The 26,289-nt window shown below is 38.0% G+C and overlaps 1 protein-coding gene across 6 annotated transcripts in view; it reads right to left on the bottom strand.

Moving 5' to 3' along the window:
* The window catches only part of lyst (lysosomal trafficking regulator), a 120,383-nt gene that overhangs the window by 82,427 nt on the left and 11,667 nt on the right, over positions 1 to 26,289 (bottom strand). For all 6 annotated transcript variants that reach the window (XM_084391829.1, XM_084391831.1, XM_084391830.1 and 3 more), the window contains 5 exons: positions 17,930 to 18,021; positions 7,035 to 7,221; positions 4,307 to 4,397; positions 1,717 to 3,802; positions 215 to 1,190 (listed from right to left, as the gene is read on the bottom strand). In XM_084391829.1, the coding sequence (XP_084247955.1) occupies positions 215 to 1,190; positions 1,717 to 3,802; positions 4,307 to 4,397; positions 7,035 to 7,221; positions 17,930 to 18,021 (3,432 nt within the window). The remainder of the gene's footprint in view (positions 1 to 214; positions 1,191 to 1,716; positions 3,803 to 4,306; positions 4,398 to 7,034; positions 7,222 to 17,929; positions 18,022 to 26,289) is intronic.

Genomic DNA, 26,289 nt, shown 5'->3' with positions numbered 1-26,289 from the left:
CGAATACATTAGGCATTCACATAAAAGCTGAAGTATACTTTGGGCTTTAGGGTATTAAGTTGTTAGCTTTACAGCATATCACACTTAGCTGATTTCACACTTCGGAAATCAACTGTTGAGTCTCGACTCAATCTTATGTTCGAATGTGTGAACATCCTCTTATTACTCAGCTCACTAGGGTTTGAAACAGAGCTAGTATGCATGTCAACTGTACCTGAATGGAAAGGTCTGGTTCAAGTCTCTGTAGGGCTGAATTGGCACTGTGGAGGCAAATAGCCAAAAGAGCCTCCAGCAGTCGGATACTCTGGAGCGGCCATTCCTCTTCAAGCCTGTGCGTTGGGTCACTTAACTTGCTTTCGACCTGAGAGGGGCTGAGAGTGTCCTGTTGAGTTTCCGATGTACCTGCAGTTGTCGGTATATTGTCAAACTGCCCTGTAAGAGCTTGAGTGGGAGAGTCTACATGAGGTGGACTGCTTTTGCCTTTACTCTCCCTCTTTTTCTTAAGTTTGCAGTCTTTGTTTTTAGATGTGAGTTTCTGGATGACCATCGTCATTAGACGTGAACAGACATCTAGTCCTCCCAGTCTGAAGAACTGCCTCTGAAACACTGGACTGGCCATGTACACCCAACGGCAAACTGACCAAACATCGGCAGCCCTCCGCACCTGCTCTTTAGAGGGAAGAGCCACATTGTCTGGGGAAAGGCAAGGTAGGCGCCCACCCAATGGTTCACTAGCTGTACTATCATATCCGGAAGTGTCTTCAGAGTCATTTGCAGAGTCTCTGTCGGAGTCCGGCTCCTTGCTCACGCATAGGAAGGCGACGCACAGAAAAAGGTTGATCGTGTTCAAATGTGCCTCGCCCCGGTTATGTCCTACTGCACTTGTTCCACTTTTGCCCTTTGGGTGAGGGCATGCCTCTTTCAAGCCTTCGTAAAACTTAGTGAGGCTCTGGGGAACGTCACCAGCCCCACGAGAACTCAGTTCCTCGAACAGTCCAAGGACGGCTTCCCTCTCCTGAGCTTCGGCTCTTTCTAGCTCATGCACGGCAGATTCTGTGTGATGGTGCCACGCTTTCAAGATAAGCGTCTCGAACACTTTTAGCACCCACGGACGAGTGCAGTCCAAGTAGATCAACTCTGTGACCTGGTTCAGCCCGTTACAACTCAGGAACAGGTCGCGTACCACCCGGCTGAGTTGGAACAAAACACCAGAAGTTATAAATTCAGTAAACACAATGGAATTACAGTTTATTTTAAAGTCCCCCTGTAGTCAATAATTTTATCCCTTAAAACTCCTCTTTGATCACCAAAAATTACATATTTAAATGTTTTTTCCTTAAAAAATAAATAAAAATCTTCATGCCTTAAAATATCTTGAATGTAACTCGACACCCTTGTCTTATTTACTATACAAGGTTCAACGAATATGCAAATTAGCAGCTCAGAGATCCACTGGTAGACGATCACACGTTGATCTGATTGGTTACAAGGTAGTTTGTGACGTCAGAAACACCAGCGATTTCAAAGCGTGTTTTTGAGACTGTCTTTGTCTTTTACACATGGTTTGTCTTAAAGCATATTAAAAACACCACATAGACATATAAACAACATTAAAAACTTGATTTTCACCACAGGAGGACTTTACAGGCTGATTTAAAGAACCTAAACAATAGTGAATAATAATAAGAAAAAGAAATAGAGGAAATAGAACCATACCTTGACTTTAGCAGAGCAGGCAGAGTCTGAAGATAAACCAGCAGTACCTCAACCGGCAGGCAATGGCTATGGTAGCTGCAAACCTGGCTACAAGTAGTTGTCACACCAAGTTGCTGGGCATGATGGCTCAGTTCCACACCCCGCTGTAGCACAGGGTTAAATATATGAGTGTAGAGTTGCCACTGCACAACTGCATTGCCTCGCAAAGTCAGCTGGCATACATGACTGGCAATCTGTTGACTCAAATGCCGGTCCTCCCCAAACACAAGCTCCTGATAGGCCTCTAAAGCATCCCACTTCCATAGCATATCTTCAGCTCCTCCACTGGGCAGGATACCTTGGAAACGATAAGATGGAGATGGGGATGTGGATAAGTTCAATTCCTTCTTAGGTCCGTAGCCTTGTAGAGTCTCATCGAGCCCAGGTAACTGGCTGCTATCCAAAGTGCAGATGTTGCAGGAGGCAAGCTTGGCCTTTTCAGAGGGCTGACCACCTCCAAGCTGTTCTAAGACAAGTCTACTAAGGACACTCAAAACGTGGGATTGGTAGCTCCGCAGTCCTGGAGCCTGAAATGCTTGGAGCATGGGTCCGATTACGGATCTTGGATCCATGCAGCAACAGATGCCAACAGCTTGAACTCCTGCAAGCACCTGCAGCACGGCAGGACCCGAGGGTGAAAGGCGTTGAAAAAGACGCAAACACTGGTGGGCACAAGCCGCAAGGCAACAACAGCGTTCAGGGTAACGCACTTCTCCGTCATGACCTTCAGAGTCCTCCTCAAAGGGATTAAGCCGTGCTGCTTGCTTGAAAGCAGATACTGGCAGTCCTGAGAGGTCACGGTGATGGTGCAAAAAGTGGGAGTATTCGCAGCGCCGGTGTCGACGGCGTGCACAAACAGACTGGTGTAGCTGCTCCGACTTGGCTCTCTTCACGGCACTGATTATCTTAAGCACATCGGCTATCAGACAACGCAGGTGCTCTGACGCCTCATTGCCGATTTCTGAATCTCGAGCTTCTGCTAAGGCCTCAAGGCGCAGAGCTGTTGCCTCGAAGAGCTCCAAGCCACGGTGTTGCACAAATTCATGAACTAACTCAAGAGATTGACTGAAAAAGAAAGGGTTGGAAGCAGAGGACTGCAAGCAACCCAGTAGAAGTTGTAGGACGCCCTCCAAGAGTTCTGGCAGTAGCAAAGCCCGATGGCGAAACCTTGAAAAGGAAAAATCTTCTTGTATCTCTTGCAGAGTCTTCTTTGGCCTTGGAGCGAAAGGGTCGGCTTGTCTTTCTAAACAGGTACGGATCTTTAATGTTGCTCTGAGGAGGTCAGTCAAGCTTCGACGCAGATTATCAGGCAGTGTTTCGTTTTGACCCACATCTACAGACAACAAGTGCAGAATGGTGCGTAAAAGCATTCTTTGAACAAGTGCGATTGGCTCCTCAGTCCAGCCTCCAGCTAGCTCATCGATCCCACCTCCACCACCGGGACAACAGCATTCACCAAACTCTGTGAGTATCTCTGTGAGCGTGGGAACGACGCTGACTGCCAAGCCTGGGTTGTGATTGATGGTCATGTCAAATTTGCAGACCTTTTCCAGAAGGGAGAGCAGAACATGGCAAAGGTCAAAAGGCGAGTTCTCCATTCGGTTAAAGATGGAAAGAGTTGTCGGGTCTGTTAGCATGTTAGGATCCAGTGTGTGAGATCCAAACAGCCTCATGTGAGGCTGGGATGGCTCAGTGGTGCTCATGGCTTCGAGAGTGGGATGTTGCAATGCTGGTTGCGATGGATTGTTGGACTGGTGAAGCTGGCAACTTACACGAATGGCCGAACTGTGGAATCTGCGATGCTTGCTCCCAGTGTTTGTGGTTTTATCGTCCGAGTTGGCTTCAGAATCTGACGTGGAGAGCTGAGATTTGCGTGCATCCTTTACAGAGTATCGCTGAGCAGTTCTGCGTGAGCGCCGTGACTTCCAGGAGCCAGATAAACGCTTCCCAGAGTTCTGCACATCACATCTATCTTGCCCCGCCTTCTGAGGGATGGTCTTTCCCTCTTGGCATAGAAACACCTCAAGTAGTGAAGGCAGGGTGAAATCTAAGATATAAAAAAAAAAAAGGAAGAGGTTTAAACCAGTTATACAACCAGGTTTCATTAGAGCAAGTCATGATGACCTCCAGAGGTCTGTTTACAACCCAATTACGGGAACTAATAACTCAACAATGTGGAAAGCAGCTGCTAGAAAAGATTAGCATGCCTGCACTAAATACCTTCGGTCTCAAGCTCAATGAAAAATCTTATCCTTTCCATCATCCTTTAACTGTACTGTTTCATAATTAAAGCCATCTCATGGTTTCACTTGTTGTTCATGCAGGCAGCTACTTAACAATTCATGGCGTCCTCGCAAGAACACCACCATCATATGCTTTATAAAACATATCATGTAGAAGTATATCAGATTTCCAGCTGAATGCAATGCCAGGATGCCATTTAATATTAACACTTAATTATTTAATTCAAAGTTCAAGGTGGGTTACAGTATATCTGTAGTACATTCTCAAAATTAAGATTGTTAAAAGGATGCATTATAGTGACTCTCACCTGGGGCTTTCTCCTCCTGAACGGGAATCTTCCAGACCAGAGGTAGCAGAGACAACAAGAGTGTAAGCAGCTCTTCCCGACAGGTCAACTCCTGAGTAAAAGGTTTGAGAGGTTAATTCTGGATTCTTCACTCTGCAAATCCAATCAAAAACAGTCTCCTAGTGTTGACGGCCACCTAGAAGCGGATTACTTCTCTCACTTCTGCTTCATAGTACCTTGCCTCTCTTAGCAAGCTAGTTTCAAAAGATGGACAATTACAGACAATAAAAACTGTATCTGAAGGTTTTCCTTCCAATGGCTTCAGGAAAACACAGGTTCGTTGGACATGAGGTCTCTAAATACTGGCTCCGCCCTCAGCAAGAAAGCATTCCTCACAAGGAGAAGAGAAAGCACTCTGACACGTGTGAATTAAAAGCAAATACAAGGGGCGGCCTGCCACAGTGCTGTGTGACCCCAGGTAAACATGCATCTGGCAGCAAACTCATGAGGTAATTAGCAAAGTGGCTGAGGAGCCATATCGTGCCACTACTATGCAAACACATAGGCGATTGATGTTGTGTTGAGCGATAGCTAATCAGTGCCGAGTTCAGAGAAAAGGCTCATGTCTTGTGAGTAAGAAGCACTCCAGACACGATTCATTAGAACTCTCACTTCAAAGAGAGAGAATGAAAGAGAGGAAAAACATTGGGATCAAATACACCGGTGATTTTCTTCGACATAATGCCAAATATTCTGATTAACAGAAACTAATTTTGACGCATGCATCAGTTTAAAACATTTGAAAAGACAATTTAAATGTCAAGTGCTTAAGCAAAAATACAAGCTTCACGTTTCTCTAGAAAACTAGCTCTGTTTGACTGTATTGTAAATGCATTTTTGCATTTATTGTAAACTGAGTGGAAATTATTTCCTGTGGTAATATTTATGTTAAGAAATGTCAGTGTTATTTGAGTATAATTTCAATATATATATATAGAGAGAGAGAAAGAGAGAGAGTTTTATTTTTTTATTTTTTTTACTTTTGTATTTTCTGTTTCCATTTCAATTTTAGTTAAAGTTTTAGTAGTTTTGATGAGACTTTGACATTACAACAGTCTTTTATCATCTTTATTTCAGTTTTAATTGTAGTTATTTATGACCATCAAGTTGAAATTAGAAATGTTGCATTGGCAACTAGCTGAAATATGTTAAGGTTTTCTTATATTTTATTTCAGTTAAAATTTATTTTATTTCAACAAAAATGTTTTTTATGGTTTTAGTTTTAGTTAACTATAATAACCCTAGTCTACACTCTGTAAAATAAAGCAACAAACACTGCCCATTACAATGAACTAAGCTGTCTGCATTTCATGCATGTAAAAACAAAATTGCTTGCAAAGAGTCTTCTAGTTTTGCAGTCACGATGTGCTGTTCGCTTGCAGTGTGTCTACAGAGAGATGGATGTCTGCACTTAGGGCTTCACTGCTCTAAAGCAATGATTTTCCAGTAGATTTCCTCATGTCTGCAAGTAAAGACCAAGAAAGAAACAGCAAGAATACATTCCCAGGGCCCATTTATTAAGGCCATAAAATAGATTTTAAAATAATAATCCAGCATGAATGAACACAATAGTCTAATGTCAAGCTCTGTTATGACTGTGACACATATCGCCATGCTATTTCAGAACAACGCCTGCAATTGGAAAGGAATTAATTCCCTCAATAATGGACACTTCCTTATAATAATAAATTTCAATGACTTGTCCAAGAATTATCCTTTTTTTTTTTTTATGTAACAAGAAAATAAAAAGGGACATATTCTGCCCTGTATTACTTTTGCTTCTTGCTTCTCTGTCTATCACATGTGTAAATAATACAATCTCAATACAATTTTTTATGTTTTTGAAAGCAGTATCTTCTGCATTTATTTGATGACTAATTTTTGACATGGTTTTACAATTAAAAATAACTGTTTTCTATGTGAATGTATAGTAAAGTGTAATTTATTCCTGTGATCAAAGCTGAATTTTCAGCATCATTACTCCAGTCTTCAGTGTCACATGATCCTTCAGAAATCACTCTAATATGATGATTTGCTGCTCAAGAAACATTTATGATTATTATTAATGTTGAAAACAGTTCATATTCATGTGAAAACCGTTATACCCCAAACTTTTAAATGGTAGTGTAAGACAGTCCTTTTTTTTTTTTTTTTTTTACATAATTAATACTTTTATTCAGCAAGGATGCATTAAATCAATCAAAAATGACAAAAAAAAAACACATTTATAATGTGACAAAAGATTATATTTCAAATAAATGCTGTTCTCTTTTGAACCATTATTAATAGCTGATCATCAATAATAACTGAGCAGCAAATCAGCATATTAGATAAATCAGATTTCTGAAGGATCATGTGACACTGAAGACTGGAGTAATGATGTTGAAAATTCAGCTTTTGATCACAGGAATAAATTACATCATACAACATATTCACATAGAAAACAGCCATTTTAGATTGAAATAATTTTAGATCAAATAAATGAAGGGACTTCTTTCAAAAACATAAAAAAAAAAATCTTAATTATACCAAATTATATAAAAATATACATTAGTCAACATTTGAAGTGGATCAAAAACCTTTCATCAAAGTTATACATGAATTTTGTCTTAGGACCACTTTGGTGAACTTTTTTGATCCACTTCAAATGTTGACAACTGTATATTAAAATGAAGTTTATCTAACCGACCTGGTCAATGACGGAGTCCAAGGTGCTGAGGAGCAGGAATCCGCGTCCGCGCACCAGATATTCTCCCAGAGCCACCATGTGACTCTCCTCCTCGTCCTCGGCCCGCTGGGCCACGGCGCTACACAACTGGTGCACATCCGTCAGGAACTCCCGAGCCAGTGTGTTACTGGCCCCACTCATGTCCGAGCTAATGGAGGAAAGAAAACGAGAGCGTGAATGCATGTGAATCACCTGCTAGGGCACTCAAAACAATCTCAGGGCTTTAGTTTCAGATACATTACAAAGTTCTCTTTTTGTCTGAAAATTAACAAGAAATTAAACCAGTGAAACTGCTCAATAAATAAAACAAGTGAAACTGCTCAATAAATAAAACAAGTGAAACTACTCAGATGGTTTCATGTTCCATAAATTCATTTTAGGTACAAGAAAATCTGCCACAGTTTTTTTTATTTACACATAATTTTGCAGTCGGTCAACAGCCTTTGAACAGGAGTGCAGTTAAAGATGCTGACTATGTAGGAGGTTTTGCTCAATCATTTGAATAATGCAGGTAACCATTCAAAAATGTATCAATGAAATGTAATAAATTATGTGCACTAAGCGTGCCGCGCAAGTCCTGAAAAGAAAAAGCCAAAGCATCTCGATCACCCCCTGTCCCAGTATAGCTCATAAACCCTGGGTCTCGATCGCCCCCCGGTGGCTGGTCCCAGTATAGCTCATAAACCCTGAGTCTCGATCGCCCCCCCGGTGGCTGGTCCCAGTATAGCTCATAAACCCTGAGTCTCGATCGCCCCCCGGTGGCTGGTCCCAGTATAGCTCATAAACCCTGAGTCTCGATCGCCCCCCGGTGGCTGGTCCCAGTATAGCTCATAAACCCTGAGTCTCGATCGCCCCCCGGTGGCTGGTCCCAGTATAGCTCATAAACCCTGAGTCTCGATCGCCCCCCGGTGGCTGGTCTCAGTATAGCTCATAAACCCTGAGTCTCGATCGCCCCCCGGTGGCTGGTCTCAGTATAGCTCATAAACCCTGAGTCTCGATCGCCCCCCGGTGGCTGGTCTCAGTATAGCTCATAAACCCTGAGTCTCGATCGCCCCCCTGTGGCTGGTCCCAGTATAGCTCATAAACCCTGAGTCTCGAACGCCCACCGGTGGCTGGTCCCAGTAAACCTCACAAACCCTGAGTCTCGAACGCCCCCCGGTGGCTGGTCCCAGTATAGCTCATAAACCCTGAGTCTCGATCGCCCCCCCTGGTGGCTGGTCTCAGTATAGCTCATAAACCCTGAGTCTCGATCGCCCCCCCCGGGTGTTGTGAGGTTTTGCGCTCGTGCACGGCTGCCTATGACGGCTGCACGCGAAAAACCTCACAACACCCGCCCCTGTCGATGATTGGTTGGAACACTATCTGTTTGGGTTTTGATTGTTTGGCCAAACAGACTGAAAACAGCTGTTTTTGTGTGCAGATCTCAGAGCCTAGGCTACCTAGAGAGACGCGGTTTTTTGACAGCATGCTTATGGGGCGTGCAGCTAGCGAAATATTAGATGAATGTGATCATTTATGTTTGGGCCTGAAATCGCTGATACCACCTTTAATCGTGATTTTGGAATCGCAAAGGCTGCGATTACTTGTTATGTGCAGCTTGTCAGTGACGTACAGCTCTGTGATCATTAGTAAACGCTGCTCCATCTGAAAGCACTGTGAGTTTGAGTCGCTTATAACGTGCATTTGAAAAATCTTTCCAAACATGAAGCATTTATGAACCTCTTGTCCCACAAAAGACAACATTTAACGTTTATTCAGCTTCAGCAATGGGGATTTCCTGGAATGATGTGTGTTACTGTACTTCTGCGGCAGGGCAAATTTGGTGTGTGCGTGTGTGTGTGTGTGTGAGACGCCCTCTGGTGTTCAGATGATTAGGCGTGTGTGTGTGAGACGCACTCTGGTGTTCAAATGATTTGGCGTGTGTGTGTGTGTGTGACGCCCTCTGGTGTTCAGATGATTTGCGTGTGTGTGTGTGAGACGCCCTCTGGTGTTCAGAAGATTTGGTGTGTGTGAGACGCCCTCTGGTGTTCAGAAGATTTGGCGTGTGTGTGTGAGACGCCCTCTGGTGTTCAGATGATTTGCGTGTGTGTCTGTGAGACGCCCTCTGGTGTTCAGATGATTCGGCGTGTGTGTGTGTGTGTGTGTGTGAGATGCCCTCTGGTGTTCAGATGATTTGCGTGTGTGTGTGAGACGCCCTCTGGTGTTCAGATGATTTGCGTGTGTGTGTGAGACGCCCTCTGGTGTTCAGATGATTTGGCGTGTGTGTGTGAGACACAAATAATGTCAGCCTTTAAATAAAATAATAACAGCCTTTGCCAAATCACGTGCGTTTCATTTCTATTAATCGTGCAGCCCTACTGATACTGTATGTCAAATGATCAGTGCAGTAAGTCTTGGAGTATAAATGCAATATAACAGACCATTTTTGACCCATGAAAAACCCTGTATGACTATGTGAGGCCTGACAGAAACGACAGTGATGTTATGCAACAAGATTAGGCTTCAGGGACAGCAGATCCTGTCATCAAACACGGACTCAAGCGTACTGTATCGCATCAACCCGTTATTCCATCCACCACATCAACCGCTGGACGCGCTTCAGCCGTCTCACGTTACCTAAATACAGTCAGTAGAACAAACAGTCTCAAGAAGCGTAAGCATTCCCAAACACTGATTTAACCTCATTATTTTGAAGACATACGTAAAGAGAGATCTCAATAAACATCCATCATAGTACACTCCAACATCAAAGGAATAAATGCTGAAATGCAAAAGGATATTTTCACAAAATTATATTTCACATAAGAACAATGAAAATATAAATTTTTATATATTCATATCAGCACATTTTCCATTTCAAAATTCAATACTTTTTCAGACTCAAATTTCCAGACTATATATAGCATGATTCATGCAGCATTATATTTGGTATATAGTACAATCATATGTAAATATTTTCTCAAGCTTTTTGTTTTTCCAGTTGATAACATGCGCTTGCATGATGAGATGAAACTGAAACGCTTTATAACCTGCATATATTCACCTCGGACAAATCGGTTTGATGCTGTAATCGTGGTTTGATGCTGTAATCACCAAACAGGAAAAGTACAGTCTGAATGAAATAATCTTTTGCTCCTTTATCTGTTGCTGGTTTAAGTAGCACATGCACATTCGTTTAGTGAAGTTCAAAAGAGACTTTACGGTAAGGACAAACAGTTGTACTTGTATTATCTATCTATCTATCTATCTATCTATCTATCTATCTATCTATCTATCTATCTATATATATATATATGTATGTATAGAGTAGAGCCGCTGTATATACACACACATCTATATACACTGTACATATGCAGTTGTGGTCAGAATGAATGACACCGCTGGTAAATATGATCAAAAATGGCTGTAAAAAATAAATCTGCATTGTTTATCCTTTTGATCTTTCATAAAAAAAAAAAAGCAAAAATCTTACCTTTCATTGAAGTAAAAGAATTGAAAGTGGGGGAGAAATCACATTATGAAATAAATGTTTTTCTCCAAAACACGTTGGCCACAATTATTGGCACCCCTAGAATTTTTTACAAGTAAAATATCTCTGAAGTATATTGACATTAATGTTTACCTTTTTTTAATCACACCAGGGTGACTAAACATGAAACTGTCTAGCTATGACTTCTTGTTTCAAAGGAGTTTAAATATGAGGAAACACAAAGGCCAAATTCCCTTAATCATCCACGACAATGAGTAAAACCAAAGAATATAGTTCTGATGTGCATCAAAAGATTGTTGAGCTTCACAAAATAGAAAGTGGCTGTAAAAAAAAATCTAAACCTGACAGCTTCTGCTATAAATCTTATAATGGGCCGTGTTTGGTTCTTCCATCAGGACAATAATCCAAAACAAACTCAAAATCAACACAAAAATGTGTCAATGTCTGCCATGACCATCCCAGTCCCAGACCTGAACCCTATAGAAGAGGAGTGGGCTGAACTGAAGAGAAGCAGCACCAACATGGATCTAGGAATCTGCAGGATCTGGAAAGATTCTGTGTGGAGGAATGAAGGATCTGGAGAGATTCTGTGTGGAGGAATGAAGGATCTGGAGAGATTCTGTATGAATAAAGGATCTGGAGAGATTCTGTGTGGAGGAATGGAGGATCTGGAGAGATTCTGTACGGAGGAATGAAGGATCTGGAGAGATTCTGTATGAATAAAGGATCTGGAGAGATTCTGTGTGGAGGAATGGAGGATCTGGAGAGATTCTGTACGGAGGAATGAAGGATCTGGAGAGATTCTGTATGAATAAAGGATCTGGAGGGATTCTGTGTGGAGGAATGGAGGATCTGGAGAGATTCTGTATGGAGGAATGAAGATTCTGTATGAATGCTGGAGGGATTCTGTGTGGAGGAATGGAGGATCTGGAGAGATTCTGTGTGGAGGAATGGAGGATCTGGAGAGATTCTGTGTGGAGGAATGGAGGATCTGGAGAGATTCTGTGTGGAGGAATGAAGGATCTGGAGAGATTCTGTACAGAGGAATGAAGGATCTGGAGAGATTCTGTACGGAGGAATGAAGGATCTGGAGAGATTCTGTATGAATAAAGGATCTGGAGGGATTCTGTGTGGAGGAATGGAGGATCTGGAGAGATTCTGTATGAATAAAGGATCTGGAGGGATTCTGTGTGGAGGAATGGAGGATCTGGAGAGATTCTGTACGGAGGAATGAAGGATCTGGAGAGATTCTGTGTGGAGGAATGGAGGATCTGGAGAGATTCTGTATGGAGGAATGAAGGATCTGGAGAGATTCTGTATGGAGGAATGAAGGATCTGGAGAGATTCTGTATGGAGGAATGGAGGATCTGGAGAGATTCTGTATGGAGGAATGAAGGATCTGGAGAGATTCTGTATGGAGGAATGAAGGATCTGGAGAGATTCTGTATGGAGGAATGAAGGATCTGGAGAGATTCTGTATGGAGGAATGAAGGATCTGGAGAGATTCTGTACGGAGGAATGGAGGATCTGGAGAGATTCTGTATGGAGGAATGAAGGATCTGGAGAGATTCTGTATGGAGGAATGAAGGATCTGGAGAGATTCTGTATGGAGGAATGGAGGATCTGGAGAGATTCTGTATGGAGGAATGAAGGATCTGGAGAGATTCTGTATGGAGGAATGAAGGATCTGGAGAGATTCTGTATGGAGGAATGAAGGATCTGGAGAGATTCTGTACGGAGGAATGGAGGATCTGGAGAGATTCTGTATGGAGGAATGAAGGATCTGGAGAGATTCTGTATGGAGGAATGAAGGATCTGGAGAGATTCTGTGTGGAGGAATGAAGGATCTGGAGAGATTCTGTACGGAGGAATGAAGGATCTGGAGAGATTCTGTATGGAGGAATGATCTCTGATCTCCTGTCAGGTGTTCTCCAAACTCATCCGGCATTAGAGGAGAAAACAGAGCTGTTATCTTGACAAAAGGAGATTGCAAAAAGAATTTAATAAAAGGGTGGCAATATTTGTGGAAAACGTGTTTTGGAGAAAAACATTTATTTCATAATGTGATTTCCCCCGCACTTTCAATTCTTTTACTCCAATGAAAGGTTCGATTTGTGCAAATTTTTTTGAATGAAAGATCAAAAGCTTAAACAATGCAGATTTTTACCAGGGGTGCCATTAATTCTGACCACAACTGTATATGTATGATATACACAAACAATTTTAGGATACAAATACAATTTTAAGATGATTTACATCACAGCGGCTCTACCCCACACACACACACACACACACACCGATGGTGCATTAAAGACACGCCTCTTTAAATCTACAGTACCCAAAAACACACACAGTATTCTAGCCGACGTACCTCCTATAACCAGCCTTCAGTGGAACTCAAAACCTCCACCATCATCCGCAGTGTTTCAGCCACATATTCCACTCATGCTCGTAGTAAACCGTCTCAACTGAGAATCAAGCCTGCGTCCGCATGCCTCCATGCTTCCCTAATGACTGAAGTTTCTGTCCTGCTCCGTAAATTCCATTAAATTGGAATTTCAGATGGAAGCTTTCCAGATTTTGAGTTGATCAGTGCATCACATGAAAGCATGTGATGTCACATGGCCGCACAGGGGCAGGCTGGGAAGCGAACTTCTGGTCAAGCCCGGGGGTGACTTGGATTAATTAGATCTCGTAGTAAAGCTTAGAAGGTGAACCTGCCATTTGTCGGATGCAGAAACAATCCTATTACTTACCGCTGTGCTATTGAACATAGAACACAGAAAGGAAAATAATAGAAGATATTTTGAAAAATTTTGGTGTCCAAATACAGTGTATGGACAAAAAAAAACCACACAAACAAAAAAAAACACAAAATATCTTTGTTTATGTTTAACAGAAAAAATCAAGTCATACAGCTTTGGAACGGCTTTGGGATACAATCCCATTAAGATGTCAGTAACACTTTACAATAAGGTTAATGCATGAACCAACACTAGCCATGTTTCCATACACCTATTTTTATGTGAATTTATGTAAAAAAAAAAAAAAAACTGAATTTAAACGTCAAGATGCAATAAATTCTAAAAAATATGCATAAAAAACTTGAGTGCTAATTTGAGTCAGATACACTTTTCACATTTACCGAACAAATCCATTGATGAGCAACAGACAAACAAACACAAAAAAACTCATGACAGTGTTAAATCTAATTAAGTAACTAATGATGCAGGAAAAAAGAGCCACAGTTTCTTCCCTGATTGCAGCAACTTCTATTTTCATTACAGATATTTTGCACCAATTTCCCAGGAAGTGATGATTTTGTTCTCTTGAAAACATGGGATGGAGATTTGCTTTATTCACAAATGTTTTGTGCAAAATTCAACTAATGGACCCTGATTGTAAAGTGTTAACCATCAATATATTTTTTTTTTTTTAGGTAATATTGTCATAGTGGGACAATAGTAGACAGTATAGTTTATCTGAATATTGTTTTTGTTTGTTTGTAACATATGCTAATATGAAAATCTAAGAATTTGATTCTGAAATACATTTTGTGACATGTAAACACACTATAATACATAATAATGATGAGATGGGAGTGCAGTGCCATATATAGGCTACTGTACATAGTTACAGTATACATTGCACTGCACTCCCATTTCATTATCGTTATCGTTATCGTTATGCAAGTTAATAATAAACTCATAACTTGATAAGCTGTCCCAGTTCACCAGTATTTCCAGTCCAGTTCCACTTTGACAATATGCGTCTGGTAAAGTGGAGCAGATGACAAATTCTTCTTCATGTATGGAAAATAAGGAAAGATTGGAATAACACATAAATCAAGCCACTTTTAATTTCTGGGTGAACTATTCCTATTAATAGTAGTATTTACTTTATTATCTCGCTCAACTAAGATAAAGGTTCTGAAAGGTTTGAAGGCAATAATATGCAATAATCGCACGCAATAAGAGAGGGCTAATGCATTCACATCAGCTTTGTCTCGGCTAAAGTTCCAGGAACTGCACATGATCATGAGATAAAGATTAGGAGCTGAGAAAACACACTTAATTGAGCTCACGGCATGTAGCCACTCGGCCAGACAAAGAAAGCCTTTTCATCGCTCGCCTCAAACGATCAGCTTCTCTCTCAACACAATGCTAATTAACGTGAGGTCTAGTTGCTGGTTGCTATGATTCGGAGTTTATTTAGACACAAGGTTATGCCCACTGAGGCCTGATCTGTAATTGGACGTCCAGATAAATGACTCAAAATACACTGATCAAGGACTTTAATCTGATCTGTGTGGAAATTATCTCAAAAAGATGCAGTACAGAGACCCTGAAGGGTGTGGAAGCTTGTTTCCGCCACTGAATAAAAAAAATAAAAAAAGGTAATTGTGGTAATTTCACAATTGCGAGTTTATATCTCACAATTTTGAGAAAAGATGTCAGAATTGCAAGATATAAAGTCGCAATTGCGTGTTATAAAGTCAGAATTGCGGGATATAAACATGCAATTCGGACTTTATAACATGCAATTGTAACTTTATATCGTGCAATTCTGACTTTTTATCTTGCAATTCTGAGAAAAAGTCAGAATTATGAGATGTAAACTCGCAATTGTGAAATAAAAAGTTACAATTATCTTTAAAAATGTTTTATTCTGTGCCGGAAACAAGCTTCCATAAAAGGGACATGGTGATGGAAAAAATATTTATCCTGAGAAACAGCGTTTGCTTTATCCGATTTTTTTGACCGTCCGTTTACACGTTCTTTAAATTGTGACCCATATCCGATTCATGTGTTTACACTTGCCATACTATCTGAAACATCACACATGCTTAAAGGGTTAAATTTTCTTGCACAGATGGGCGGACGCAAAATATTCTTGAGCTCTGCGATATACGCGAAGTTCGCCAAACATTACCATGATTTTGAGGCGAAGGAGGACGAAAAGTGCCATCATTGCACATATGCTTCAGCTACTGTGTGTGAGAGAGATCTCAGGACTGGCGGGAGCATATTGTGTTTAAATATTGGCTTTAACGAGGAGCAGTGGGTCCGAAATTTTGTTGTGTTCAACAATATGTTGTGTCAACGTTTTTTTCACATTCCTCTCCTACGACAACACAACGTTTCGTCGGGCCATCCGTCCCTTTGCAGATGCACGTCGGGGTTTCTCTCGTCATTAAACCGCGGAGACGTCGCCTAATGCCTCAGAAAATCCGATCTGCCTGTTTACATGACAGTCGCATTGGCACATATACGATTTATTGCCACATATGAATGAGGCCTGAAACCGATCTCGAAATATCCGAATGCATGCGTTTTTTTTCCTCTTTACACGGTCATAGAGCACATCCGATCTGTGTCACATTTCACTGACAGTGTAAACAAGGCCAAAATGACAGAATTCTCACTATTCTCTCGGAGAACTATTGCTTTAACCCATTTGTGCCCAAATTTTTCTGAATGGTTTCATGCATATAGTTGTGTTAATAGTGTCCTATGTGAACATGTTCTGCATTTATTTTCCCCAGGTTTTTTTTTTTTTTTTTCTTGAAAATCGTATTTGAATGTGCGTCAACTATAGTTGCCGGTGGGCAAATATGTTATATGCACCCCCTCAATGTCAAATATGAATAGGAGGAGAACATTTGGCATCTATTTCAAAATAACTGCTTTCAACAGATCAATCTTTATTCATAAACAAATTTATTATGTATAAAAGTCGAAGAACATTTGATGCGAACCCAAAAAAGCTGCATCTATCTTATAATCTCTTGAATATAAAAACACAACAAACAACAAATCCATTTTTTTTTAACCCCTGTGTGCTGTTCAGGGTCTTTTTGACCCACATTTCTAACTTTCATTCATGGGGATAACATGGATAATTTGACATGGTTTAGTGCAGGGTTTCTCAAACTCGGTCCTGCACAGTTTAGCTCCAACCCTGATCAAACACACCGAGCTGTGAGTTTCTAGTGATCCTGAAGACATTGATTAGCTTGCTCAGGTGTGTTTGATCAGGGTTGGAGCTAAACTGTGCAGGACAGTGGCCCTCCAGGACCGAGTTTGAGAAACCCTGGTTTAGTGAAAGATTTTTGCCCATCTTTTGGAAAATGCAGTTTTAAAAGTAGCAAATTATCCCTTTATCCAGTAGATGGCTGCAGAGCTGCACTATTTACTATTTGACTAACTGAAATACACCTTTTCACAAGGTTTTCCAGTTGTATTCATATCTACATATTATGAAATCACAATTATAACAATAAAAGTTACTTGTTGTCAAAGTTTAGGCATTTTTAGTACTGGAAAAAAAAAATTCCTCAAAATCAGAAACAATAGAATCATATGGAAAACGGATGTTTGAAATAAATGATGAACTCTAAAAACATCCTGATCAGGTTTGATTCTAATCATAATGTAACATTATTGAAAAAATTATTTTTTTTTTTGCTAAAAAACTGCTAAACTTTGACAAAAAGTAACTTCTATTGTTATAATTGTGATAATTGTGAATTATCCATGTTATCCACATGAATTAAATTTGGAAATGTGGGCCTTTTATAAGGTGAATTTTAAATTTTCTTTCTTTTTTTTATTTATTTATTTATAAAACCTATTTAAAAAATATATATATATTTTTTTTTTATATATATAAATTTGATGGAGTAAAAATGTCCAAATGTGGAATAAAAACATTAATAAACGGAGTAAAATTACATTTGTTTAAAAATAATAATAATAATAAAAAATTATATATATATATATATATATATATATATATATATATATATATATATATATATATATTGTTACAAAATTACATTTTGATGCCTGGGTCTCTGAGATATGTACTTAAAAGGCATTTGCCCATCGGCAACTATAGTTGCCATTTGGACTTTTGACTAAGTATACAAAAAACTATATATCTCTTGTAAGATTTGTTTTGTTTGGATGATTCTAGAGACCTTCATGATTATGTATATATATATATATATATATATGTCAATAAAAAAATACTTATTAGTAATAGTAACATGAAAATGACCTTTCTTTGGGAGGGTTTGCCTTCGCTATGCTTCCTGGAAGTAGGGGTAGGAAGTTGACAGCCTCATGTGACAGGAAGCAAGTGAATACATTCTTTTTTCTTGAAATCCTTTATTTGGTTGTTTGCTTGCATGTCATTGAGACATAGAACAAGGATAACATCTAGAAAAATACTTACAAGTTGGAAAATGACAACTATTCACTGCGGCAACTATAGTTGCCGGTGGGCTTAAATGGGTTCAACGCAGGCAACACTGAAAAGACACTTAAACACAGTGTTTAATGATTATCATGAAAAAGCTTACCAGAACTTGAGCGCATCTTTTCCTCTCGGGTCACTGAGGTGTCGCACACAGTGAAACGTGCACAGAAAACTCTCCAAGCACTGAAGACTGACCTGAAATCAGAGGAAAACAAACATTTCAGTCATGAAAGACATTGCACTGATGAACTAGACGTTTGCATTTGGTTTTGAGGAAGCATTCATGTGTGAAGCACAAGACGAGTGCAGGACTATTTTAATATATTGGTTAGGAGTTTGATCATATGACTTTGAACAGTGTAATAGTGCTGAATTGAGCAAGTGCCACAAAATGGTCTGGCATGCAAGGGAGCTTTGCCATGTGAACTTTAGAAGTGCATCAAATAATCTGCAATGTGAACATTAGAAGTGCATTAAATACTCATTTCAAAATGAACAATAACATCTTGTTTTTAATATGTCCTTTGTAAATGTGTTCTACACAAACGTAAGAAAATGAGACACACACATTGTGTTTGGACAGTTTTAAATCAATAGAGACTTCCCCTCCATTCACTCGACCAGTGAGCGCACAAAAAACATCCAAAGACGTCTCTGTTTCTCCTGCCAGCCTCCATTTACTGGAACAGACACAGAATAATCACATTACATGGAGCAACTTCCACTCACATGGGCGAGTGAGTAAGAGGCCGAACGCAGAGAAACACACCACAGCTGCTGGAGAAACTGCATGATCTGTGGCAGCGTCTCTGTCGTAAACCGATGAATCTCAAGAAACCGGTCAAGAACTTGTCAAGGGTCATATTTCAACCCAAGTAACTAAATAAATAAATAAGTGGATAACAATAATAAAAATAATAATCATAATTATTATTATTTTAGGACCATTAAGACTTTTAAGACTTAGACTTTCTATACAAAATAGAAATAATTATTATTTAAATCATTACATACCTAAAATAAATAAATAAATAAATAAAAATAAATAAATAAAGAATCTAAAAAAAAAAATCTAAATTTAATATCATTTAAAAAATAAATAAATAAAAAATGCAATAATAAAAAAATTATAATATTAATGCATGAAGATAATAATAATTATTATTATTATTTGATATAACTATTATTATATAATTATAAAGTAATAACACTAATAAGAAAGAATCTCACAAAACTGGTCAAGATTTAATACCATATTTAAAACCAAAAAAATCTTCTTTTTTTTATTAACATCATGAAACCTGTCAAGAGTGCGTCATATTTCAACACCCCAAAATATATAAAATACAATAATATGAATAAATAATATGAATACATGAACATTTAAATAATAATAATAATAATAATAATAATAATAATTATTATTATTATTATTATTATTATTATTATTATTGTTATATTATTATTAAGACTTTTTTTTGCATTACTGTTATGCAAAATGTATTGACTGTTAATTAAAATATATTTAAATGATAAAATCAAAAATCAGAGTCTGGCACAATGAAACTCAAGGAATGTCTGATCCTCTCAGGATTTCCATTTGACGGCAGCTTTTACTGATCCTCCAGCTGTCAGACTCCACACACACACACACACACACACACACACACACACACACACACACACACACACACACACACACACACACACACACGCGCATCACAGAAGCTGCTACCGCCCTTCACTAATCCACAGCTTCCACAAAACCATTCGACACAGACAAAACCGGCTTCCAAAAATATATGCAAAAATGGCAGAAAGACATGCCTTGCTCTTTTTTGGGGTAAATCAAAAATCAGGAACACATCAAAGTAATTTATCATCCCAAAAACAACAGAAAATGTGCATAAAAATAGCATTTTTCTCAGCATTTGTCTGTCTGCATTAGTCAGGTGATATTGTCATCAATCATCGATTCAAATTTCTGTATAATCACGTTTTGAGTTTATAGCAGTGACTCAGTTTCCTTCCTTTGCTGATTCCTGCAGACTAGAGCAGTTTCAACAGCTCTATACAAACAAATCACTTCCTAGTCTTAGTGTTCAGTCCCCTCAGACAACCCCACTATATCATCCACATCTGAAAGAGCTCCGCGGCTGTGCCTCAAATCACACACTACCTCAGCTTAAGGGACGAAACATGATCAAAATAAAATAATAAACAATAACATGACAGGATCAAAAAAAAATAAAAAAAAATTTAAAAAAATAAAAATAAAAATAAAAAAATAAATAAAAAAAATAAATAAATAATAACATGACAGGGTAAAAAATAAATAAAAAATAAATAATAACATGACGGTCAAAATAAAATAAGATCAAATAAATAAAATAAAATAAATAATAACATGACAGGGTCAAAATAAAATAAGATCAAATAAATAAAATAAAATAAATAATAACATGACGGTAAAAAAATAAATAAATAAATAAATAAAAAAAAATAACATGACAGGGTCAAAATAAAATAAAATAAAATAACATAAAATAACTTGTCATTATTCTTGTTTTAACCAGCGTGAGTGTTCTGGACTCTCGCCAAAACTCCCGTTAGAATCAACAAATCTCTTATTTACATTGTGTTAGTTATGATGAAAGCATTCGTTAGTGTGCAGAAATCGAGTTACAATGACGAGATCTCTGCATTCATGCACTCAGCATGTCTGTGATCGGCTATAACACTCATCACTTCATCAACCTTTCATGCCACAATCTAAATATAATGCTATAGATCTGAATATAATGCTATAACCAACACTTTTCACGATTTGTAAACCTTGAGAACTGTTATAGTAAAAACATGATAAAAGTTTGTAATGTAACATGTAATACTAGCTATTTCCATATGCAAAGATGTCAGCCAATCACAGCAGTGCGTGTTTACACTTAGAACACGCCCCTTCAAATCAGGGTAGGAAAAATGCCTTTTATTCTAAATTATGACCATTTTTTATGTAAAAAAATCATACTAATATTATTAAGTGCACCCCAGGAAACATTTAAAATAATAAAATAATGCAGTTCATGACCCCTTTAACTCAATCAAGTCATATAACACACTTTTAATTTAGTCTCCATACAACTTGTTAGTAGTCTAAAAGGTTTCAAGGCAGGGTTATTGAAGGTAGCAGAGGTCATGACCTTCTGCAGGCTTCAGACACTCACCAGAGAATCAGGGTCCCACTATCTGAACGTCAGATGAAGGGGCTCAACGGACAGCGAGAGGCTGGAAAGACGGGACACGGGAGAGAAAGAGACCGATGGAATGAGACAAACAGAAGATAAAGATGATGATACACAGAGAGGAAAACAAAAGATGAACAGAAGGACAGTGATACGGGAAGGTTCAGGAGGATGTGACTGTAACTAGTGTGTAGATTTAGAGAGGATCAGATCAAGGTTCAGTATGATTGAACAAACGGGTCATCATGGTTTACAAAGTTCCTCAGCTCACAGGGATCTTTCACTTCATCTTTGCTCATGGTTACACATACAGGTTCTTTGAACCAATCACCTGAGACGGAAGTGTCATGTGACGCAGGAAGATGATGTCAACACTGATGGGCTCTCACAAGCACTACCCTGTTGTCACATGACCACATCAGATTTCATTCACATTGAGCTGCTTTAGAGCTGAATTGAACTCAATCCATAATTGATGACCTTCACAAAGTTATTGAACCGAACTGAATCAAGACTGAACTGATGTCAGCAATAAATGTTTGCTATTTGCTGCTTTACGGCAGAATTGAATTATTTGCATCATTGAATCATTATTTTCCTCTCAGTAAAGCTGCTTTGAGACATTCTGTATTGTATAAAGTGCTATAGAAATAAAGCTGACTTGACTTTGCAGTGATCAAATTTGTTGTAAAAACTCTTGTTTTGCATTTTTATTTTTTGGGGTAATAATATATATATTTGGCATTCTGACTGAATAAGGCGAAACCAAATTTCTGTCACACTGAAAATGAAAGGTCAAGTCAATTGCTTTGTACGATATTGCATTTTACCTACATTAGGTCATATGTATTACATGTAGGGCTGGGCGATATGGAGCAAAAAATATATCTCGATATCTTTACAGGAAAAAGAACCCCCCAAGAACTACTGCAAAAACAAATATGCCAAATACCACCAAGTATTTTTTATTGAAGTGCAAAGAGGTAGGCAGTTCATGTAGGAACAAGTGCTTCTATGACATTTTTAAATAATATTTTTTTTTATTCTTTTTTTATAATTAAAACTAACATGATAAACATCATGATATTTTTTTACTTTGAGCAATTCTAGAGCTATAATTGACTCTAGGAGCATATAAAACAAAACAGCTCCTTGGAAAAAATGAAATGTAATATTGTAGTAGTTATAAACAAAGGTTTATTTTTAGTTCAGATTAACATTTGAGGCAATTGTATTCATAATGTCAAAATTAAACCAACGTAATGTTACTTGAAGGCATTATAGCCTACTATTCCTGCCAAACTTCCATGGTTGCAGTTAGTGTTACTACAGTAAATCCATGGTGAATGTTGCTGATCTGTGGACACAGGATAGTTCATTCATGGCACAATGTTTCTTCCTGGTTTCCACGTCAGCGCTGTTTGATCCGTTAATAACGGAGAAATGTGAATGTTTCTCACTAGATCTCGCAGCGATGTTATTACTTCTGTGGCGAATTCAAATGCTTTTTTTACTGGATCATTAGCGCTGTGTAGTAACAGTGTCGCATGATCACGATCGGCTTGCGCTGCTTTTGTCCAAACTGATAAACGGTCCTTCAACCACACAATAACGAGCAGTTTCGTTCCGCTTGCATTACGTTTGCCATTTGATGCTGGGCAATGTTGTGGTCGCGCCGGCGTCTCTTACATTATGAGCGCGCTTGCCACGCGCAACGCGCCTACATTTGAAATAACACAACTTTTATAAATATAAACAATATATCGATATATACGATATGTCAAAATCCATATCGTGTTTAAAAAATATCTCGATATATTTTAAATATCGAGATATCGCCCACCCCTAATTACATGCATACAGAAAAGTAACATAACTGTGCATATATACTAACTATATGTGACCCTGGATCACGTCACCAGTCTCGAGTTGCACGGGTATATCTGTGGCAATAGCCAACTATACATTGTATGGGTCAAAATTATCGATTTTTCTTTTATGCCAAAAATCATTAGGATATTAAGTAAAGATCATGATCCATGAAGATATTTTGTAAATTTTCTACCGAAAAAATATAAAACATTTATTTTTGTGAGTGAATGCGGCACAATCGCCAACATAAATTAACCACTTTAAAGGAGATTTTCTCAATCTCACCCTCAGATTCCAGCTTTTCAAATAGTCCTATCCTCACAAACATACATCAATGGAAAGCTTATTTATTCAGCTTTCATATGATGTATACATCTGAATTTCATAAAATTGACCCATGTGACTGGTTTTGTGGTCCAGGGTCACATATAATGAAAAAAAAAAAATAGTATGCTACTATATTCGAAACATAGCCTGTGACTGCAATGATTCAGACTCTTATTTACAATCAGTGTTTTCCAAGAGGTCACTATGGATCATAATTCCCCAAAGTCCTTGTGACCCAAGAGCTGGACTTCTCAATACAAGCACTGATACAGTGTCACTCGATACTCACTGGGGAAAACAGCCTTTTACGGGAACGGGTTGTGTTTCGTGTCAGAGTCACACTAGTGAACTCCAGAAAACATGAATAAAACAGCAGCGGGATTGATGATATTAATGTAAACGCATTAGACTCACAGACACATTAGGTTACATTGGATTCTCAAGCATCGAAGCACAAAGATTCATTATGAATAATCTAATTTAATTAACGCATACACTACATGCATATTGCCAGTAAAGTTGTATTTTGAATTAAAGCACGTATAATAAATCTTATTAGCTTCCGTGAGGTTTGCAAAAAAAATTTAAATGTAATCGGGCACTAGTAAAACTAGTTTGCTGGTGACTTTTTCAGGAACTGCAACATAAAACATGGTTTTAATCACTGTGCAGATGATAACCCCACCACAACTAATGCAAATTATATTTAAAACAAATTAAAACGGGTTAAATCAAACAAACTCGAACGCATTCAAACAGTGAATTTAGGCAATTCAACTTTATAAAGGACGCCTACATTTTATTGTTCGCCCCATAATTCAATTAATAAGGACTATCAGGCTATCCTGTAGTCAGTGTTATCTTAATATTATTTATATCCTATTATAGTATATTTATTAATACTCTGAATTAGCTTTTATTTTTAAATTTTCATTTTAAGTAATTTTGTCATGTGCTTTCATATTTAATATTTTGATCAGCTTTTTAATATTACTTATCTTTATTTTTAGTCGTTTTAATACTCCCACTCCACTTAATCTTTTTTTTAGGGCTGTGAAAAGATGAATCGTGATTAATCGCATCCAAAATATAAATATATAAATAAATAAATAAATAAATAAATAAATAAATACACACACATGCATGTATTTATTTTAAAAATATTTGCATGTATATACTATATATAATTTATATAGATACATATTTTCGATTTTTTTTCTTAAATATATACATGCAAGTGTGTGTATTTATATATACAAAATAACTATACACATTACACACACATATATTATGTAAACAAACTTTTATTTTGGATGTGATTAATCTTTTCACAGCCCTACTTTTTTTTTTTTTTTTTTTTCAAGCAACATTTCTAATTTTATTTGATTTCAGCTTTATTCCAATTAACAAAACCAATTATATGAATAGTTTTAGTTAGCAAAAACAGCACCTGTAACAGTAATTTCACATGCCCATAATGTATGCTCAATACTGCATGTTGACATTGAAGAATGCAAAAGCACATCTTTCTAAGAATGCACTTGTTTATTTCACAGCTCATTCTGTGGGTTTGAGTAATTTTAGCACTAATTAATTGCTGGTTGAGAGACTGCCGTTGATCATAGGTTTTCTTTTGCCTGTAAATCACCCCACCTTCACAGCTCAGACACACATGCTGCACGGAAGTCACACAGTTAAGTTTAGTTACAGTTCAATCGAGTCGGTCGCAGAATACGTACCGTGGGTTTGCAGAAGTGAGATTTTTCTTCTGCTACTGCAAAGAGGTCAAAAAGCAAAAATGCAAAAAGCAGTTCTTCTTTTTGCTAGTGGTGTTTCGTACATGAAATAAGACAGAACTGATGCTGAGGATAAGATTAACACATTTCTAGTTAAAGCTGCATGTGTGCAGAATACAATTTCTACTTAAGCCCTAGTTTGCATGTACAGTAATACAGTAAAGCATTACAAGTAATTTGAGTTATGTAATCAGATGACTTTTTCAAGTAACTAGTAAAGAAGCACATTACTTTTAAATTTACAACAAAGCATCTGAGTTACTTTTACAAATGAGTAAAGCAAGTTACTTTGTTTTCCCATTTTTTTGACTGACAGCTCTCCTGTCGCCTTGTGGAGAGAAATCGTGAGAAAGAAGTGCAGTGGTGTTGTGTGAACATGATGGTTTATTGTAGTTCTAGACTAAACTTGAGCATTTACGCATCTCACTCAAAAATAACAAACAAAACAAAAAAAATGTGAAATGCAAACTCAGAATATTACGCAAACCTGCAATAATTAAATATAGTCAATCATTTTATCCCTTAAAACTCATCTTTGATCACCAGAATGACATATTTAAATGTTTTTTTCCTTAAAAATATCTTGAATGTAACTCGACACCCTTGCCTCATTTAGTATACACAGTTCTATGAATATGCAAATGAGCCCCGCCTCCACTCACTCACTCAGCTCAGAGATCCACTGGTTGACGATCACACGTTGATCTGATTGGTTACAAGGTAGTTTGTGACGTCAGAAACACCAGCGATTTCAAAGCGTGTGTTTGAGACTGTCTTTGATTCACTGCAGTTTTAAGGAGGAAATACTCAGCAATGGTGTCGACTTATGAATTTACACATGGTTTGTCTTAAAGCACATTAAAAACACCATTTAGACATATAAACAACATTAAACGCTTCACCACAGGGGGACTTTAAAGAATACAAATACTTATGAAGCAAAGTCAGGTGTGAGTTTGCATTTCCCTTAGCCTGAGGTGTGAAAGTGCCTTTACATTTGCATTACATTTTTTGTTGTTGCTGTTGTTATTAAAAAACAAAACAAGCAAGCCCAGTCCAGATGAGAAAAAAGAAATGCAAAAAGTAATGTAATTAGTTACTTTTTTCAGGGAGTAACGCAATATTATAATGCATGACTTTTAAAAGTAACTTTCCCGAACACTGCAGTAAAACAGCGTCGTGAAGATATTTTTGTACTAACAAGAAGTATATGCAAGTTGGCGAAA

Source organism: Rutilus rutilus (genome assembly GCF_951802725.1).
Source record: "Rutilus rutilus genome assembly, chromosome: 20".
Classification (NCBI taxonomy): Eukaryota; Metazoa; Chordata; class Actinopteri; order Cypriniformes; family Leuciscidae; genus Rutilus; species Rutilus rutilus.
The sequence above is the reverse complement of the archived record's forward strand: the minus strand, read 5'-3'. Positions and strand labels throughout refer to the sequence as shown.